At 35.3% G+C, this 22261-nt stretch overlaps 1 protein-coding gene across 1 annotated transcript; it reads left to right on the top strand.

The window, feature by feature from the left end:
• The first annotated feature begins 17665 nt into the window (after positions 1 to 17665).
• Positions 17666 to 21920, top strand: LOC143545568 (uncharacterized). Its single transcript, XM_077037438.1, has 14 exons — positions 17666 to 17802; positions 18432 to 18522; positions 18597 to 18681; positions 18779 to 18863; positions 18981 to 19050; positions 19187 to 19256; positions 19356 to 19401; positions 19494 to 19740; positions 19828 to 20033; positions 20529 to 20603; positions 20720 to 20789; positions 20883 to 20963; positions 21075 to 21154; positions 21814 to 21920. The coding sequence occupies exons 1-14, from the start codon at positions 17666 to 17668 to the stop codon at positions 21890 to 21892; spliced, it is 1422 nt and encodes a 473-aa protein (XP_076893553.1). The 3' UTR covers positions 21893 to 21920.
• Positions 21921 to 22261: the final 341 nt, after the last annotated feature.

Here is a 22261-nt window from a genome sequence, read left to right as displayed (position 1 = left end):
TTAATCTTTTAGCTATATACTTTTTTTATTTTCACTTTTAGTCCAGCTTCCCCCATGAAATTTGAACGGTTATAACTTTTTTATAAATTAATATTTTTTATAGAGCATTGCACCATAAAAACGAACATTTTATTATCTTTAATTTAAGTATGATATTGTTATAGTTTTCTCAGTTAAAAAAGCAACATTTTACGTAGGGTGTTTACGGTCTGGTTTTGATAGTTTTTAAATTAAACCGCGAACCGTTAGTAACGTTTTTTTGGTCGTCGAAAACCGAAACCACCCCGTTGAAAATTGAAATCGGCTGGCCGAAAGTTAAAAAAAATCAACCGTGAAATCAAACCAATGACCGGTTTAAACGGTTTCACGGTTTTAAACCGAACAAGAACACACATAAACTTATAATGTGAATACCAAAGTCCGCATTTCTCGCTACATCACGCGTACACCCGTCTAGCATTAAATATCTATAAGTGAATCACAATTTAAGTAGGTTGACATTGTAATAAACTCCCTCACCTTTTATAGAAAATTTGAAATATAGAATTAAGTTATGTGGTCTCTTCAATCTCAGTTTGTCCCACATAGGACTCACAAATCTAATATGAGGCTCTCCTAACTCCTATAAATATCTGAGCCACAAAAACAAAAACATTTAAAGAGTCATTTATTAACCTGTTTCAACCGGACCACTTGAACCTCCGGGTCCTAGTCTGGCCCGATACTAACAACATTCGCCAAAAGCCTAAAATAAGTTTCATGTTTCTTAATGTTGAACAAATCAAAATATAATAATTAATTAATGGCAAATGGTGCAAAAGAAAAAACTTTTAACATTACTAACTATCAAGATTTTGCAATGCCTACCTGTCAAGTATGTTCAAAAAAACAAAAGGGAGCGATCAACAAACTTAATAACATGATTTTATATGAGTTGTCCGGTGCCTTATGCCAGTGTTTTGTTTGTTGGTATTTATCTTGGTTTAGGATTACTTATGTGTTTGTTTAGTAGAGTTGAATGCATTTAGTAGGTGTCTAACATATGTATTTCTTTTACCGCGAGTGTCAAAGGTAGATAAAAATAAGGATGTAACATCGTACATTCTACAAAGGCAACAAACCCAAATAAAAACATCCGGAAGAAACTTTAATAAAATGAAAAAAAAGTAAATTTGTTTAAGTTTATGGACTTTAGAGGAACTTTATAAAAGTTCAAGAACTCGCGACAAACAGGTTGCAACATGACAACCACACCACTAAACCACTTTCATTCTTGTTTAAACATTCAGTTGCGCTTTGTATGTGTGTATTAAATAACTAGCGGGTAAAAAACAATACGAAAATTTAAAAAAAATCAAACTTAATAAATGTCATGTGGTAGCTACAGTTTGATCAACCAAAATACTATAGCATTTAACATGGCACATGTCGTCCAAAGTACATAATATTTGCTAACACCTCTATTGATTACAAAAATTAAACATGTAAAAAAAGAAAAAGAATACTATCGATGCTTAGATAACCAAAGTGGCAAAGCATATGACATATGAGTGTGCCAATGCACTACCTTTAATTTGTAGGGTCATTTTGTCCTAGTGCGGCAAACGACATATCTTTCGGTTTCTATATAATTGTACTGCCTTATTTTAGTCCATGTTGTGAATAATTGGTGGATTTTATATCCTCCACTTGTACGTATAGTATTAATCAAACACGAACAATGAATCTTTATCTACCTCAAAAGTAGACTTTGTATCTTTTTATAAATATCATTCAAATAGGATGGGATTTCGTATGGAATATGAACAAAAAAAAAAAAAGAAACCATTAATAAAGTTTAAGCATATAACAACTCTAAAAACCCATTTTCAATTTTCGGATGGCTCAAAGTGGAGTTAGAAAAATAACTCATATGCCTAAAAGCCGAAAAAGATTATTAAAACACATGACAAAACAAAAATAAAACATGATAAAAGATAAAACATGCAAGTGATGTTTTAATCTATAATATATATAAACGAAAACCCTAAAATCCTATGTGTCGCGATGTGGTCGTTCCCATCTTTTATGGAAGCCACCAGATTGCTTGATTTTTAGATGGAGACCTCTCATTGATTTAACCCAAATTCATGGGTATGGGTCTTACCAAAACCAGATGACTCTTAAACGGGTTATAACATCTCATTAAATTAAAAATTAATCTTACCAATTATTTGATATGAAAATCTAATAAAATAGGGATATACTAAAATTTAACATCCAATTCAAAAAGAAAAAAATATTATTTATAATTAATAAACAATTTTATAGTAAAAACATAAGCGGGTCATGGGTCACAAAATCCAGATAGTTTTTAAACGGGTTATAACATATCATTTATTTATAAAACCCTTTCATCATCAAACACTAAGTATATTATTAACTTTCTTACAATAAAGAAAATTAAAATCTAAAAATAAATATTAGAAAACAAAAAATGTAAAACAACCATTCTCTCAAGCCATCAGATTGCTTTATATGTAAATGAATGTTTCTCACGCATTTGACCTGAATTCACGAGTAAAGGTCTCACCAAACCCTGATAGCTCTTAAACGAGTTATAACATCTCATTATATTAAAAATTAATCTCATAAAATATTTTATATGAAAATCATATAAAATAGGGATATGCTAAAAATTAATATCCTATTTTATTAAAAAAAAGATATTATTTATAATTAAGAAACAATTTTATAATAAAGAAAATAAACGGATAATGGGTATCACCAAACCCAGATAGCTTTTAAACCGGATTATAATATATCATTTATTTTTGAAACCATTTTATCATCAAACCTCAAGTATATTAATTATTAACTTTCTTACGATAAATAAAATTAAAATCCAAATATACATATATAAATATTAAAAATGAATAATGTAAAACAACCTTCGTAATACGGGGGATAAAATCTAGTGTTTAATAAACTAGACATCCTGTTAAGACTATTTAGTATTCAGTATGAGTATAAATGCATTATATGTAAATTTTTAACATCGTGAAACATGATATGTCGTTTTGAGTGGCGAATCTTGGGCTTCGTTACGGCGGTGACCGAAGTCACGAACCCAAAAAATTTTCGGTTCAACGATTCAGATCGTGGCAGTGGTTCGGTTCAGGTCAGATTAAACAATATGATATCTATATATCTATTTTTTTTTCATTCAGTCAAACGATTGTTCTTACAATTAAAAAAAACTAGATAAGTTTTTAACCAACAAAGACCATAAATATTTATAATAATGTGAGAGCCGAGAGGAAGGGTGAATACCTTAGAAGAAGAATTACAAAGCAGCTCGACGACATTTAAGATTTTTGAATTCCTCAATTATGGATTCCGAAGCAAATGATTCAGCAATTTCTTTTTCTATGTAAACCACCAAGCTAGTGAGCCGAGAGGAAGGCTCACTAGTTGAATCTTTGTGACGTTTACTCGTTCGTTCATCATTCCTTTTTTTGAAAAAAGAATAAAAGTATCTTGCTTTTTAATGATTTACCTAATTAAGAAGATTCAGTAGGGTGAGTTAAAGTAAAATTTCACCATACAATACCAATTACAAGTTTAGTTGATCAATTTCTCCAAATCTCCAATTCCACAATTGCAAACCCTAATTTTATAATCCTTGAACATAAAGATGAACTATGTTTAACAACAACACAAAGATGAACTATTACCTTGCCGACAGGGCTGAGCAACGGGCGGTAGGCGGTGGACGGCGGATGGCAGTGGCTGTCTCGGGTGGCCTATGGTGGTCTCCGGTAGGAACAGTCGAACAGAGGAACATGGGCGCAGCACAGGTGACTGGGTGAGTTAACAGAGTTTCCAAAAATCCAAACCCTAATCAATCCCCGTTCTTTTTTTTTTTGTGTTTTGTTTGAACATGTTTTTATTTTATAAATAGCCCCCTCAATTTTGAGTTTTATAAAAACAAAGTTTTTTACTATTCGACTATTATTTTTTAACCTTTATTTATAAAAACTGTGAGGTTTTATAAAAAAATCAAACGATGGTGTATTTATTATATTTTAAAAAAATCAATGGTGACCGGTAGCATTTTGGAAAAATACATCAGGGTGACCGCGCTTAATACCTATAAAAATTTTTGGAAAAAATCATGAAATTTACCATACTAACAAAAAAAACGACAGTGACTGGGGCCATCCTGGATCCCAAAGAGCTGCGCCCATGGTCGTTTTACATCCTTTTTCTTCTAAAAGCCATTTGATATAAAACAACTTTTGTTCTTAATGAGGCATACGGATAAGTAGTATTCTCTCATAATAATCACGAGGATTCAAATCATAAAAGTTTGCATATTGTTGATTTAAGTCAATAGAATATAGTAGGTGCCGGTAAAAAAATATATAAAATAAATAACTTTCATTTGTTTGAAAGTAACATTTTTTTAGAATTATTTTCATCAAAAGAGTTGGTCAGACATGTATATCTCTTGGTTTCTCTTTTGTATATTCAAACTAGGTTACTGTCGCGTGCAACACACGAGCGAAAAATTTAGAAAACGTCAAATATACATATATGAACTCGATTAGGTACTCGTGTAAAACACGGGTTAGAATAAATAAAATTATTTAAACAATAACACAATGTGAAATATAAAAAATATGTTCAATATATATAAAAATACAATATATAATAGAATAAATTATACAATACATAATATGAAAATAAAAAGTTAAAAATTCGTAAATCTCTAAATATTTCTTTGTATACAATATTTGTAATGTTATTTGTAACTTTATCCTTCATATTAAAATTAGTAGTTTCATTTTGTTTTTTTGTTTCAACTCTAGATTAGGGATGAGCTCGGTATCGTACCGGTACCGGTACCGAAAATCTCGATCCCGAAATCGCAAATTTTTTGTACTGGTACCGAAATGTTCGGTTCCGGTACCGTCCCGGTACCGGTATTTAAGGTAAAATTCGGGAAATACCGGTACAGGTACCGCACTGGTCCCGAAAACTCAAAACCTTGGTACCGATTCGGTACCGACGGTACCAAATCGGTACCATACCGATTTTTGCTCATCCCTACTCTAAATAATGAAACACATAACTAACCATGTGTTAAAACAGGTTGTCTCAAAAGCAAGCAAACCATCTAAAGCGATTGACCTTAGCTTTTTTATTATTCATTGCAAAACAAACATAAAGTGAAATTTACATCTTTGAAACTTGAAATTAATTATTTTATCTAAATTAACGTGAAAAATCGGTATTTATAAAAACTTAATATTAATAACTAATATAATATATTTATATAAAATAAAATAATATATTTATGTTGGTAATAATTTTTTTAAACCAGGGAATAATTATTAAAAAAATAGAAAATAATAGATTAAAAAGAAAAAAAGAATAAAATTTAGATCTATTAATAAGAAAAAGAAATATACATTCGGTATGAGAGGGATGTGGAAAAATTTTGTAAATATCACTCATGTATAATGATATATGGCATTAAGAAACCCGTGTAGAACACGGGCTATAATAAATAAATTTATTTAGATAATAACACAATATGAAATACAAAAAATATGTTCAAAAGATATAAAGATATAATATTTGAGTATTTAATAAACCATAAGGTATTATATAATAAGTATTAATGAATTGGTAATTGCATATTTTCTAAAATACATAGATTAGTAAAAATAATTTATATTTGTATTTTAAAAGAAATTAAAATGGGTTGGTAAGCCACAAACATTTTAAGAGTAATGTAGTGAGTTCGATTCTCTTCAATAACATATTTTTCATTTTAACAATTTTAGTTTCACCAAAATAAATAATGAAGTGGAATTCGTTAAATTGAAACTTGCACATTTGATATCCTATGTGGAGTGCCTATTTGGATGATATGTGGACAAATATGTCTTCTTTTAATAGTATAGTTAGAAGTTATATTCGATTATATGTGGTGAATTTAGCAAGTAGCTCATTTGAAGGATTCGTTAGCCGTTAAAAACTATCCAAATTATATAGATATCTGTTAGAGAGGACGGGACACTCATATGAGTAGGGTGCGGCTTTCAAAGCACATGGCAACACCACCGCCACCCCATATGGGTTGGTGCAAAAAATAAATTGATTAGCACATGGCAACACCACTGCCACATAAATTGATTCCATGGCAAAGGTTGAAGAATTAAAATGAAATAATAATTAATTTACTACATATGTGGATAGCTGCTGCGAGTAATTTTATATTTTGTGGGTACTTAGTTAAGGGTAGAAATGAAGTGGCAGTTCAGGATTAGCCGGCGCATGAGTAATTGATGTAGGCTATCGCGGTCTACTCAAACAATTAATTTTAAGACTTAAATACCTATAATAAGTACGGGTAAGTAAGGTCGTCTCCACAGGAACTCAAGGAAAGTGCTAATTTAATATTACTAAATTAATTATAAAATTAAGACGGACAGACGATGTCAATCAATTTTGAGAAAAAGATTTAATTAAAACTAAATGATTACTTAAAAAGGTTTATAAATAATATTAATAAAAAGCATTCATTCTAGGTTCGGGTAATGTGACATTCAACTTAATTCCAGATTTACTTGTCTTGATTGCGCAGTAATTACTCCAGATTTACTTGTCTTGATTGCGCAGTAATTACTAGACCTATTAGTTTGATTGTGATGACAAACGATACCCTAACCGAATTGTTGACACAACTGAACTCGATTTACACAATTACCAATTTATGTTTTATGATAACTAATTAAGTAACATTGACCGATTATTATTAGTTTAATGACATAAGAGCCTAACCCTAAGCGTTGATGAACAAAACCAAGCAAGTGATGTACTAATCAATAATCGAAAATATAAATTGTTTAAACAATCAAGCAATCAACTGAACTAGATAAAAGCAATAACTCAAATCAAGTTCATAACATTAAGCATAGTAAATCTGATCTTAAGAGGAATTACACAAAACCCTAGCCTAGAACGAACAAAGGACTTAGCCGAACATCGACATATCGATTAAATGACTTATCTTTGATGACATGCAAACCCAAGATGAACCTGAAGCTTCGGAATGGTGGAAAGTCGCCCTAAGTAGCCCCTTTTGCCTCTGGAAGTCGTGAAATACCGAATGGTGAGGTTAATTGGTTTATATAGGGAAAAACCTAGATTTTGGCCGACTTAAGCATCCTCGCGTATCACGAAGTTGCATGTCTAGCATCTTCGTGTATCGCGAAGATGCAAACAGACTTAATTTTCAAATTCGTCTCATTGAGAAACATGAAATTCATATATTATGGATTCCGTAACTCATTTTCTAGGCCGAGATATGCCCGTTTTACTAAAAGACACTTTCTTGATAACCCATCTTGTTCAGTTTTCACTTCGGCTTCAGGTTTCTCATCCAATCCTTTCCCAAATCCTTCTTAACCCTCAATACATGTTTCCCCATGCTCCATCATCTCGAGGCTTGCTTAATCTTCATCTGGATTGCTCTGAATTAGCTCGTTTAAGCTCTTTAACTTCCAATGTCCTAAAAACACATAGCAATGCTTGAAGTATCAGTGTTCATTCATTTATTTACCTAAATATAACTGATTAATTTATAATAATAACTAACTTTTACCCAACCATCAGTAATATCCGTAAGTGTCGTTCCCCCTTATCAAATATAAGCTGGTATATTAGGTTGTGTGTTGTGGAATAACCTAGTTTTGCTAGTTATCCTGCCATGTCATTGCCACATTGGCAGAGAGGCAATCCCATGTTTTATGCGTTGTGGGATAACCCAGTTTTGTTAGTTATCATGCCACGTGTCAAATGCCACCTAATAATTGTTATTTATTTATTTAATTTGTTTAAGAAATTTACTTGAACTAAAAGTGCAAGATAATATAAAAAGAAAAAAACCAATGTTCAAATTAAAAAAGAAAAAGCTAATGTCCAAATTAAAAAACGTTACAAATTAAAGCTAAAAAAAGGTAAATAATAAAAATACAAACCAAAGTTCAAATAAAAAAAATACTACGAATCAAATTCACCATGGCGAAACATCGTACAGTAAACTTCTTTCTCTTGTTCCATTAAAGCCGGTCCTCCGCCGGTAGGTGCGAGAAGTCTCTCCCGATAAAAGACAAAGTGTCCTTTTTTGCATGGGCCTTTTTTCGATTCTCTAATAGGTTTTGTCTCTCGTCGTGCATTATTTTTTTTTTCTGATGCCGATGTTTCTTTGACCGAGCCAATTTCTTCAAGTTTAATGTCCAAATGATCAAATTGGGCGTTAACTTCCAGATCCATTGTGCTTGAACTTTTACTAGACGATCCTCCTGGTGTTCTTGGCGCCTCCTTGTTTTTATCTCTACCGGTCGAGCGAATTGGTTCCTCCGGTTCGGGTTCTTCAAATTCAAGGTCGTCAGCATAATCATTCAAGTCTATAGTATGTGAACGAGCATCCGACGTGGCTTGAGAGGATGTTGGTTCGCTCACTTGAACCACTTGCTCTACGTCGACTATTTATAAGCCGACCTTGAATGTTGTTGAAGTTGGTGAGTTTGGTTCGCATTTGCGACCATTTTCCAGGCACAGAGTCGGGCGCGAGATATTCACCCTGATCAATATGAGGATTGATGCTTATATGAACAATATGAACAAAATGATAATTCTAGGATATGAACAACGAGATTTATACAAGGAAAAGCCCTTAGTAACTAGTTTCCCGCCTGCATAAAAACTTCGGGTAGTGAAAACTATCACTACCGATTATATTAGGCTCAAAAATAAAGATTACAAAGGTTGGAATTACGGCTGAGTACAAAGTGTTCTTGCTGAGAGTTCTTAATATGCTAAAGTGTTGTGTGTGTTCGGCCGTAACTCAATGATTATATATACAAAAGATTACAACGATTACTAACTAATTTTCTATAAATCCGGCCAGGTTTGTTTACCACTTCTCCATGACCGTTTGTGAGGAAGGATGAGCTAGGAAGACTTGGTAAAATATTCCTTCCGTGAAAATGGGAATGCCAAACACGTTTTAATACCTGCAAAAAAGGTTATAATATATTTGAAGTTAACTGTTGAGGATCCTCAAAGTAATCAGGATCCTCAGTTATGGTAACAGTCATCCGCGAATGCCAAAGATAGTGGATCTTTGAGGATCAAGGATCTTGGTCCCAACAATTGCCCCCAAACATGATAGGTGTGAATTAATAACAGCCGTCATGTTTATCCCGAGAAACTCGCATAGCAACGATCAATTAGAATAAGACGTGACCGTCGCCTGCCATCACATTATTGCGCCTACTTAATAGAGTTAAAACCTTATAACTCCCCCCTTCATTGGATTAAAAGGGATATTCCCGCGAACAATAATCTGGTATCCTTCTTTCTCTTTTGATAACTTCCTTCATCTTCTCAACTCTCTTCTCGCCATTTTCAATAATGCCTAAATAAGACTCAAAAGCCTCATTCAGCTCGAGTCCAAGGGAGATTATCCCTGAACCCCAAAGCCAAAACCTCCTCAAGGATCCAGCTTCTGAGTTTTGTAAGTTCACCGATGAAGAAATCCGTAACATTTCCGATTGCTTTCCTGACGACACCGTATTCAGACCCTATGATCCTCAGATCAAAAGCGATTACATTTCCAGCGATTGGGTTTGTTTTCCGGCACTCCCCTTTCTTCTTGGCTTTTCATACCCGTTTCCAGACCTAACAGAAACCCTTTTCTCATTCACTGGCATGAGCTATATCCAAGCTATGTCAATGATGTGGAGAAATCTACACACCATTGAGAGGTTAATCGAAGAACAGAAACTCGATTTCACACTTTCTTCTCTATCTTATTTGTATAGCCTTGTAACTCATGGTTCTAGTAGGTTTGTTTTCAAGAGTAAACCTTTCTAGCCCCTTCCAATCAGTAAAACTACCCATATGGACTAGAGTTGGAAGAATAAGTTATTCTTCGTTCTGAGAGACTTTATCCCAAATGGGAATTTGCTACCGACTAGCTGGATCCTCAAGGGTAGGATAGCAGATCCAGAGGATACGTGATCCTTTGCTTACTGATTGACTGATTATAATCTTGTTGTTTTTTATGCAGTATCCAACTTCTCAGGTCTTGCTGCTGACTTGGACGGGATCAAGAGAGCAAAGGTGTTCCTGTCTTTGGATCCCTTCGATAGAACCTTCAAATTGTTGGTGAAGAGTCATTAAGCGATTCAAGTGAGAAGACCTCAAGTTCCTCGAAAACCATGTTAAGTAAGTTAGAATTTTGCATTCAATGATAAATATTTTACAAATAGAGAGGTAACATGCCAAGAAAAACTTATCTTTTTCTGATATTTATTTGTGCAGGTGCCCAGAAATCAGCAACCAAGCCTACCAAGAATCTGCTGGGTCAATTCCAGTTAGAGGATGTTGACAGCCTCATCTCCTCTCACTCCTCTGAGAAGAAGCCCATGAAGAGCTCCAGCCTCGCAACCCCAAAGATCATGATGACTCGTTCCAAGGCCAGCGTGAAAAGGAAGAGGGATCCTTATGTGGAAGTCCACAGTGCCCAGCATGTGTTTGACCAGCTTTCAGAGGTAAGGATCCTTTATCCATAGACACGGGTGGTATGGCCATATTGTTAACCAGGGGCGGATCCATTAGTACGGCATGGGGGTCGGCCGACCCCTGTGAAAAAAATTCTTTTAGTTGTATATATGCGTTAATATCCCGACCGACCCCTGTGAAATTTTGACACCGACCCCTATGGAATTATTGTTGGTAGAAACAAAGTGTATTTAAGATGAAAAGAAGCAAAGTAAAACTGAAAATCAGATTGTCTTTTACTTGGCGGCGGCAATTGGTGCCTGTAATTGTTTCAGTTAAAGCAAAGTAGAAGATGACATAGTATTATTTACAAAGTCTTGGGCTTTTTTATAAAGTAAGCAATAGCCCAATATTTCAAATTTTTATTGGGCCCGTCAAACTTCAAAGTTCGAACTAAAAATACATGGAATCTACATTCAATTTATTGTGACCACTAGATAAATATAATTCAATATTTTTATATTTTAATAGTAAGTCTTTTAAAAGTGATTCTAATCATTTATTTGTAAATTAATTTATTTAAAACATAATATACGTACAGAAGTTTACTATATGTTTTATTTTAGTTTCAATTTATTTTTTTTAACCATTGTTTTTTATGGGCGGAATAAATTTTTTTATTACATAGATATATCCACTTCAGATTTTCTGGCTTCGTTTTCGGAGACCGACCCTAATAAAAGTTAAAATATAAATTAGCATATTTGATTATCTATTTTTTATTATTTTTATACGACTGAGCCGATTTGACATGACCGGAAAGATTGAATCAGACAGCAGAAGTTATATGCCGATTTGACCCGACCCGAACTGCTGAACCGGACCGAGACTTTTTTTATATACCAATAGTCAACTGAACCAAATAATTACCAACCCCTATGAGAAAATTTTATGGATCCGCCACTGTTGTTTACTGTTAATCTGTTTGCAGGCTGTGGCCAGTTTCAAGGCCTTGTATGACGAAAATGCGGCCACCACAAAGAAGGAGATGGCTAAGTTCTGTGCTGGGATATCCTTGAAGGACAAGCTGATCGCGGAGCTTTAGGCGGAGAAAGATGCCCTAGAGGATCGATTGGCCCTTGCGGACATCCGAGCTCAGGAGCAGGTGGCGAAGGTTGCGGAACAGGCTAAGGTGTGGGCTAGTAAGGTAGTGCTTACAACCAGGATCAAGATCGCTGAAGAAGCTGAGGATGCTAGCTTTGACAGGTCTGCCTGGATGTGGCCATGTGGAAGAAAACACTTGCCGGTTTTGGTGAAGAGGGCGAGGATGCTAGAGCCGAAAAGGGGAATGAGGATGCTGGGACAAGCAGGGCCAAGGATGATGTTTTGGAGGTCAAGGATGCTGGCGACGGTGACGGAGGTGTGGCGAAGGAGTAGGCGATGGTGATGGGCGATGATGGATATCAAAGACAAGGACGGGGCCCATTTTTATAATATTTTGAATAGTGTTTGTTGATGGTAGTTTATTTGAACAATAGCAGTTGTAATTCTCAAGATCGATGATCCTTAAAACAATTATGAAAGGTGGTTAGGGTGGATGGATCCTCTATTTTTGGGGATGAAACCTTAACCGCCTTTCTCTCTTTACTTTCCATATGAACATGTGATAACCTTGACATAGCTTGATTTGGGTGGGTGGTCCACGTTTTGCTGGTGAAACCCGGATCAACTTTTGCTTTGCTAGTAATAATATACCTCTTTTGGTTTCTGTCTTATCATCTGTGTTGATAGAATAGAGGATTTTTTATCCTTAGAACTTCCTTCTTGAATTATTCACCTGTTAGAATCAATTATCACAGGAAAACATAATAGTTAGGAAAGTCTAATTTAAATCCAACTATCTTGGGAACAAACTCAACAAAACGTGGGGACAAGCCCAATAAGACGTGGGGGACAAGCCCAATAAGACGTGGGGACAAGCCTAATAAAACTTGGGGACAAGCCCAGTAAAACGTGGGGATAAGCCCGAGCCGATCCTTGGTGTTGGCCCAATTAAACACGGTGACGAGCCTAACCCGGTGTTAACCTTAACTTGTGTATATGGTACGTCTATCATTTAATTCGTAGGATCAAAGATATGATTTTTAGCCATGAAATTGTCAGCCGCGTATAGTGTACTGGTCCCACAGCCTCCAATCATACCCGGATAATCGTACACTCCAGGCGAGAGTGTCAAAACCCTAAATTCACAGGATAAGGTGAAAACCTTATAAACCTAGGGACAAGCCCAATTAAACTTAGGAGAGAGTTGGCCAACTCGTTTTTCCCACTTGAGGGCCCTAATGCTCAGCATTTCTGCAAATTGACACACTTGACAAAACAAAGGCTTAACATAATTAATATAAGCATAAACATAAATTAAAGTTTTACCAAGTGCTGGATTGAAGTAACTGACTAGGATCCAGGATCCTGATCAATAGAAATACTTTTTTAAATGAATTGCATTCCAAGCCCTTGGGAGCATGTCACCTTCCATATTCATCAAACAATATGCACCCTTTCCAGCCTTGGATTCAATCAAGTAGGGACCTCCCCATTTAGGTGCCAACTTTCCATCAGCAGGATTGGTCGTATTTTGGAAAGTTTTCCGCAGAACCAAATCTCTGACTTCAAATCTCCTGATTCTGATATTCTTGTTGTATGCACTAGCTATCTTCTGTTGGTAGGCAGCCATTCTGAATCTTGCTTGATCTCTAAGTTCTTCAATAGTGTCTAAACCTTGAGCAAGATTCTCGTCATTTGTCTGAGGATCACGGATGCTTGTTCTGGCAATTGGATACACCAGTTCAGTAGGGATCACTGCTTCGGCTCCAAAGACTAACGAGAATGGTGTTTATCCTGTGGCATTCTTTGGAGTTGTTCTATCTGCCCAAATCACATAGGGTAGTTCCTTAGGCCATTTGCCTTTCTTCATTCCAAGCTTCTTCTTCAATTTGTTGATGATGATTTTGTTGCTTGATTCTGTTTGGCCATTTGCTTGTGGATGGACTGGTGTAGAAGTAATCATATTAATTCCCCAACTGTCACAAAAGTTAGTAGTTCTCTTCCCAATAAATTGGAAACCATTATCACAAATAATTTCAGAAGGAATACCAAATCTAGTAATAATATTTCGTTTAATAAAGGATATAACTTCCTTCTCCCTGACTTGAGGAAATGCTTCAGCTTCTATCAATTTGGAGAAATAGTCAGTCATTGCTAACATAAATACTTTTTCTCCAGGAGCTGTGGGGAGTTTGCCTACTATGTCCATCCCCCACTTCATGAACGGCCATGAGGAGATAATGGGGTATAAGGGTTCTGTTAGCTGGTGTAATATGTTGCCATGCCTTTGACAAGCATCACACTTCCTTGAGTACTCAATAGCATCCTTTTTCATGGTAGGCTAGAAGTATCCAGTCCGAAGGATCCTGGAGAATAGTGCTTTGCCCCCTGTATGGTTGTCACAATCTCCTTCATGTAAATCCTTACACTTCCTGGATCTCGGATTCTTCGATGCATCTTAAGTATGGGCCTGCAAGGGATTTCTTGTACAGCATACCATGTATAAAAGTATATTGAGATACATTGGCTTTGAAAGCTTTGGAGTTTTTGCCTTTCGGGATTTCTCCATTTTGGATGTACTTCATTATTGGAAGGATCCAGGATGAATGATCGTGAGGATGATCCTCAGGATCAAGGAGCAGATTCCCATCTACATCTATTGCTTTTCATTACTTCTATATCTTGGCCGTTTTTGGAGTCCTGTGACGCGTACCAGCGGGCGGCTGAGTACATTGGACAGGATACGCCCTGGAGCCGATGCTTCAGTATGCCACTATCAGCTACTAGAGGTTTACTTCACGATACGCGTTACGTAAGTTTACTCCACATTGTTATGTTCTTATTATATTATATTATATTATATTATATTATATTATATTATATTATATTATATTATATTATATTATATTATATTATATTATATTATATTATATTATATTATATTATATTATATTATATTATATTATATTATTGCAGGCCCCGCGCGCCTGGTACGCCAGAGATTGAGATGAGGGTGCCAGGCGTCGATACGACACAGTCGGAGGTTTACTTCCGCATGTTCGGGCATAACGTCTATCTCTCGATGGAGGAGTTCGCGGTTGCTCTGGGCTTATACACCGCGCAGGAGGTACGCAGCCCAATATACACGGAGAGCATCCACCAGATGCCGGAGGACGAGCTGCGGGTATGGTGGCGGGCCATCAGCGATCACGACTTCGGGGATAGGACCTTGGACACCAATTCCAAGGTCTCGTCTATTAGGGACCCACTGCACAGGTACATTTTTAAAATGTATAATATAATATAATATAATATAATATAATATAATATAATATAATATAATATAATATAATATAATATAATATAATATAATATAATACAATATAATATAATATAATATTATTGTTAATATAGTATAATATAATAGAATATAACATTATACTATTATTATTGTTGTTAATAAATTATATTATCTTATATTACACAGGTACCTTCACAGGCTGATTGCGATGTCCATTGCGGGTAGCAATCAGGGCGCGGATCACTGCAACCTACGCGACTTGTTTTTTTTGAGGTGTCTGCTGACTCACAGGCACTGCAACCTCGCTAGGGGGTCTGCAGACTATTTTGTCGTCTACCAGTTCATGTAGGGACGAGGGTCCTTGATGGGTGGCGGGTACGTCACTCAGCTTGCGATATCTCTGAGCCATGGAGACCTGGTGGACGGCCTGCGTATCACTCCGACCCCTCCCTGCCCGCTGAACCGCCAGCGTTGCGGCGGTATGCACATTGCGCGTTCGTTCCCCGGGCCCCACGGCCGGCGGGACCGACTGGTGGCTGGGGCGGGTGCACTTGCGCCTTACGTCCCGGTGCCTTTAGTCGAGCCTCCCCCGATCGCGGCACCGGAGGTGGAGCTTATCCATGAGCCTGTCGACGCGGGGGAGGGGGCCGGTGGGGATTCGGACGACGGTGGTGCCGGACGTGAGGATCCGGGCGCATCTCAGGTACGTTTTAATATATTATCGTTTTATCGTTTCTTTTAATTCGACTTCGTATTAAACGTATTTATGTGGTTTTGTTGTTAGGGGCCGATGCAGCACGTTCCACGCACATATCGCGCGGTGCGTCTGGTTCCCGCCACCGACGCTAGGTTGGAGGCCCTAGAGTTGGAGATGAGGCGGATGTCGCGCCAGATTGACTGGCGGATGAGCCAGATGTCGCGCCAAATCGACTGGCTTGTTGCCAATCGGGTAGCGGAGTTGTCTGGACAGCAGTACACAGTGCCACCGCCACCACCCCCCAGTTTTAACCACGAGGCGAGCACGTCTGGTGTGAGACGCGGACGGGGTGACGACGTGGATGCCCCGGACGGTTCGAGGCCGAGGCGCTGGGGAGAGGACGACGCCGACATTGGCGACGCGTTCGGGGGACTCGTGGGCCACGACGACGACATGGGCATGGACATGGGGGACTTCACGTAGATTTTATGTTTTAGTTGTCGTATTTTCTTTTATTTGTACAGATTTAACAATGATTTTTGGTATATATATGTGTCAACCGTTTTTCACCGAAAGGATATTAAATAATAAATAAATAATTAATTAATATATAATAATAATAATAACAAAATAACAAAGAAAAAAAAACATAATAAGAAAAAATTGGTTGGGTTTTCTAAAAACACCGGCTTATACGCGACGTATAGGCTGGTGTTTTAGCAATTGGACGGTGTCCCTAAAAAATCCGTTTCTATTGTAGATAAGAGGAATATTTTGTGCTGTTTCTAGAACTCCGGTTTACTGACAAATAATTGGTTTAAAAATCTAATCATGTAGAATTTTCCACTTTGATTACAAAATTTTTTTATTACAATTAAAAATCAAATATAAATTGGATTGCTACGAGAATACTGGTACATTATTTTAATGGCTATCGTTGATAATATGAAATAGCAAAACCACAAATAATATTAAAGCTTAAAAATGATTGGAAATGCAGGAAAGGAATCAAACACATGTATTTATGCAATTTTTTAATTTAGACACGGCTAATTATCTTTTTAAAACTTAAATGATGTTTATCTACTTTATTATCTTTTAAAATGTTACATAGGATTAAAATTTTGTTATCATTAATTCATAGTATAATATTACTATACCAAGTATAACACCGGTAAAGTTTTTTAATTTTCAAACATGGACAAACTACATAACTATAAAAATGCGTCTAAATATTACAACGGCGCATCAAAAACCATATTTCCTTTAACTTTAACCGACGCATATAATCTCCATTTCAAAATTCACATGTTACATCATCTTTATTTCTACATAAAAAAATATAAATTCATAAAGAGCATGTTTGGAATTGAGTTTTAAAAACGCTTATTGGCTTATTGACTTTTTAGAAAGCTATTTTGAAAAGACAGAATTTTAGGCTTTTGAAAAACTACTTTTTAACCCTTTTAAAAAACTAAAATAAAAAAGATTTTTGTAATTGTCAAACACATTTCAACTTATTGATTTTTTAAAATTAAAATACCAATAAAACAATAAAAATTTTCCATCTCAATTCCAAACATGCTCTAAAATATCCCAACCATCATTCCAATTTACAAGTCAACCAATTTATTTATCATAATAATAAAAAATAAAATAATAAAAATAAAAACAATGGGCGTTACGTAGTGGTGGCGTGAAAGGCAGGTTCCATTGTACTAAATATAATAATAATAATATAATCATAAAATATAAAATTACAATAAGATAATTTGCAGAACAAATAACATAACAATAATATTGTCAGTCAAGATTCAATTTTTATTTAACTTTCAGTTTTGATTTCTGGTTTCCATCCATCCATCATTGAAACCCATTAAAGCATTGAATTACAAGAATCCGAAACCCTTGAATTGAATTGAATTGGATTGAATCTGTTTGTTTGTGTACTTGATCATCAATCAGTCCAGTCTTCAATTATTAGGGTTTCATTGAGGCGTATGATTGTAAAGAAAGACATGATGAGCTGGCGGAGAGTAGCTAATTCTTTACAGGCGTTCGCTGCTCATACTGCACTCTTCTGCTTCACGCTGCTGCTCGTTCTCAAGCTCGATCATCAGCTTTTCTTCTCCTGGTGGTTAGTGCTCTTTAATTTTGGGTTTTAGGGTTTGGTTCATTGGATTTGGGGGTTTTTTTATTTGGTGGAATTGGAACCTGGGTTTTGATTTTTGAACTCAGTTTTGATGGAATTGAAACCTGGGTTTTTATTTTTACACTAATTTTTGGTTTATTTAATGGAATTGAAATATGGGTTTTTATTTTTACACTAATTTTTGGTTTATTTGATGGAATTGAAATCTGGGTTTTGATTTTTACACTAATTTTTGATAAACTTTGGTGTATTTGATGTAATTGAAACCTGGGTTTGATTTTTACTTTGAATTTTGTTATATCTTGTGTGTGGAGGAATTGAAGAATTTAAGTATGAAATTTGGACAATTTGTTTGAATTTTTGTAGTTTTGATTCACTGGTAATTTTGATTTTAGATGTGCATTTAAAACATGCTAATAGTGAGATGTTTATTAGGTTAATAATTATGATTAATTAGAGAAGCCTTTTCTAAATGGCAATTTTGTTGCTCTAGATAGACATGCAAAAAGAGTTGATTAAAGTGGCTATTTTAAGAAAAAAACTGCTATCTTTGATGTTTAGCTTCATCGGGATGAAATTTCTTAAACTGGGGTTGTTCTTGATTTATTATGCAGGGCAGTTTTCTTCCCGCTTTTTTTATTTCATGCTGTTGTTGCGCGAGGAAGGTTCTCGCTACCTGCGCCATCGGTTCCCCATGGTCGTGAGGTAATATATTTGGTTTACTTATGTTTTGTTATAATTTACGGTACGACTCATGATAACATTTTATCTTTTTGCAGTGGGCACCATGCCATGCAGTTGTTGCTACACCTTTGCTTGTTGCATTTGAACTTCTTCTTTGTATCTTTCTGGAAAATCGCTATGGTACGATAACGTATTAGGCATTTGTACTTTGTTTACTTTGTGTTTATTGCGTTCACCCTAGGTTCTAACTTTATATTTGTTTATTTAACTTGTGCAGTTTCTAAGCCTCCGCCTGTAAGCTTGCAGATTGTTTTCCTTCCTCTGTTGGCATTTGAAGTAGCCATTCTTGTTGACAATTTCAGGTGACCAGAAGTTTCTGTGTAGTTTGTTTACATGTTCTTTCAATTGGTATTAACATTGCCATTTATGCTAGTTTTTTATGCATAAACCGATAAAGACTAGTCATTTGTCATATACAGAATGTGCAAGGCTTTATTACCAGGAGATGATGAAAGTGTGAGTGACGAGGCAATATGGGAGACACTTCCTGTAAGTTCCGTTGATAAAGAATCATCTTTTTTAAATGCTTTCTAAATTATATAGATATATTATTTCACATGAATGTATTTCTTGACATGTAAACAATTACTATGAAGCGTAAACAGGTCTTTATGTTCTATTTCAGCATTTTTGGGTTGCTATCTCGATGGTTTTCTTCATTGCTGCTACCGTGTTCACGCTTCTTAAGTTATCTGGTAATATTCTCCCCAAAAGTACTATCCTAAACTGCTAATTCAAAATATTAATTAGTGAATCCTTAATTGAGAAATAATATTTTTCTTACATTCTTGTAGGTTTTGTAGACGCTTTAGGTTGGTGGGATCTGCTCATAAATTTTGGGTAAGCTTTCGTTAACGTTTCCACATTTTAACAAATCTTTATACAATACAACTTTAACACTTCTAGTGCTGGTATGATTTTGTGTTTTTCAGAATTGCAGAATGCTTTTCCTTTCTAGTTTGTACAAAGTGGTCTAATCCAGTGATTCACAGAAAGATACAAACATCTGAAGCCAGCTCATCATCTACGGCTATTAGATACCTTGACTGGAATAGTGGATTAGTGGTTTCATCAGATGATTCATCTGAAGATACCATGTGTAGTTTGCAAGACATTGGTGGCCACATAATTAAAATCCCCATTATTGCTTTCCAAATTCTTCTTTGTATGCGCTTAGAGGTAATTTATGTCGCATTTCAATTATATGATCTTTGAACAGTTTCTTAAATTATTCCACTTTTTGTAATATTTTCTTTTGAGTTTCAGGGTAAACCTTCAGCTGTTAAATCTATCCCGCTTCCAGTTATATTTTCTCCTTTATTTATACTGCAAGGAGTTGGAGTTTTACTTTCTGGATCAAGATTGGTGGAAAAAATTATTTTTATATTACGTACGGGAACCGGTACCGGAAGATATTACACATATTCTGCTTGGGCCCGCGAGTTTTTCGGGTTTTTGCACCGTGGATCCAGGTAAATTGATGCGTGCATTGGGTAACGGACCAAAGCTTATTGTGTTCAAAACGGCTATTTTTTTTTGTTAAAGTTGGTGCCAAAGCATTTATTGTCCCAAAATCTTGCACTTTTGTAGCATATTAACGTGTCAAATATGATTCTGGATAAATGTATACAGCAATAATATCATGTTTTAGATATAAACTTTAGGGCTTACGTGTATTTCAACTAGTTGACTCATTTGACTGGTTTCGTTTTAAGCATTTTCTGATTATCTTTTTCTTTAAATTTTTTACCTGTAAGAGATAAATATAACCTAAATTGAGCTATTCACACGAAAGGGTCAGATTAAGTTAGGATCGACTTCCAAGTTTATGTTGTCCAGAATCTTTACGTTGTTACAAGTTGTGTTTGTTAAATATGAATACAAAACTAATACTATTTCAACAGTAACTTAAAATTTAAATATTAACCATGTTTTTTTTTTACTTTTTAATCTAATGGCACACACAGACTGCTTGGTTGGTGGTCAATTGACGAAGGAAGCCGAGAAGAACAGGCACGGCTTTACCATGATGTCGGTTCAGGGTACGTGATTCTAAACTTTTCAGTGACATTTCTAATTCATATGTTTTTATATTTAAAATTTAGAAGCTAAATGCTTCCTATTTGGCATCACTTTAAATATATGTATGTTATTGCAGTTATAATACCTTTTGTGGTTATCCACCTGAAATCGTAAAGAAAATGCCAAAGAAGGATCTTGCTGAGGAGGTAAACATGACTATATAATTCCATCTTTGCATACCCATAATTTATTTTATAATTATCACCGTAATTTAACATATTTAAATATTATCTTTTCAGGTTTGGAGACTTCAAGCAGCTCTCGGTGAGCAGACAGAAATCACAAAGTTTAGCCAACAGGAGTACGAAAGACTTCAAAATGTAAAATTCTAATCTAAATCTTGATTTTTTTTTGCTGAATTTTATTTTGTTTTATTATTACCATTTTTTGGGATGATGCACTCATGGGTTTTCTTAACAAATTGTTGTCAGGAAAAAGTATTGTGTCGGGTTTGCTTCGAAGGAGAGATAAGCACAGTACTTCTGCCATGTAGGCACCGCGTTCTTTGCAGGTACTTGTATCCTTCCTCAGAATCAACGGCGATAAATTGATTACCTTTTTCGTCGACCTATTTTTTATCAGTCGACCGAGGACACTGTTTGCCCAATTTTTTCTTTAAATCTGATCTAAATCTTGATTGGGTTGACCAGACTCACTTTCGGCCCAAAAGTTTAAATAAAATGTAGGCCTGTAATTCTGTAAACAAACCGAAAGTTCAGTGAACCGTTCAGCAGGAAGTTTGTTTATATTCACAAATCTTTTTGTTCATGTAGTTAAATGAACACGTCTTCGTTAATTTAAGTTCATTCACTTACATCTACTTATAATTGATTTTACCTCAGTTACGTTTGTTCATCTATATTCAATTATGTTCACTTATTTGCGTTCGTGAATCATTCGTTATACTATTATCAAACGAACACAGACACGAACATGAACAAGAAAATGTCGTTCGTTCAATTGTTTCTTCAGTTAATGTTAAACAAGCAAACACTACTATGCTCCGTTCGTATTCGTTTGGTTCGTTTACAGGCCTAATAAAATGATTTTTAGATGTTTCAACCCATTTGACCCCCCTGTTTCCTTTTTCTGTTTGATATAAATAAAATATTAGCCTGAAACATATTTTCTCTAATATTATTGGTTTCATATTTTCTTTATAAACTGCAGTAGCTGCTGTGAAAAGTGTAAGAAGTGCCCTATATGCCGTGTTAGTATCGAGGAGCGATTACCTGTATATGATGTATAGCTTGAAGTTTAGTTTGGTCCAGCGAAGATCCGTGAGTTCATGACGCATCATGGAATCATTAGCTTGGCTTGAGCTTTTCTGGAAAAAAAACATTTAAGATACAAAAACAAAAAGAAAAAAAAAACGGTTGCAGTTTCTTGTTAACTTATGATACCATGTTCAGTTGATTTTTGGTTGGTTTGTTTTTTCTGGTTTGCTTTTTGGTTGGTAGGATGTAAATATATGGAATACTTGTACATCTGACAACTCATTTTAAGAAGTTGGTCATGGTTGTATATCTGGGTTTGACTGGAGTGTATGTCAAGTACAATCAGTGTTGACTTGGTGCAACAACTTAATCTGTAAATCACAAGCTAAGTTTCTTCCACC

The sequence above is a fragment of the Bidens hawaiensis genome, unplaced genomic scaffold, assembly GCF_021521415.1.
Source record: "Bidens hawaiensis isolate Kalapana, Puna unplaced genomic scaffold, B.hawaiensis_p1.1 tig00000904_1, whole genome shotgun sequence".
In the NCBI taxonomy this organism is placed as follows: domain Eukaryota; kingdom Viridiplantae; phylum Streptophyta; class Magnoliopsida; order Asterales; family Asteraceae; genus Bidens; species Bidens hawaiensis.
Note: the sequence above shows the minus strand (reverse complement) of the source record. Positions and strands in the feature narration are given on the sequence as shown.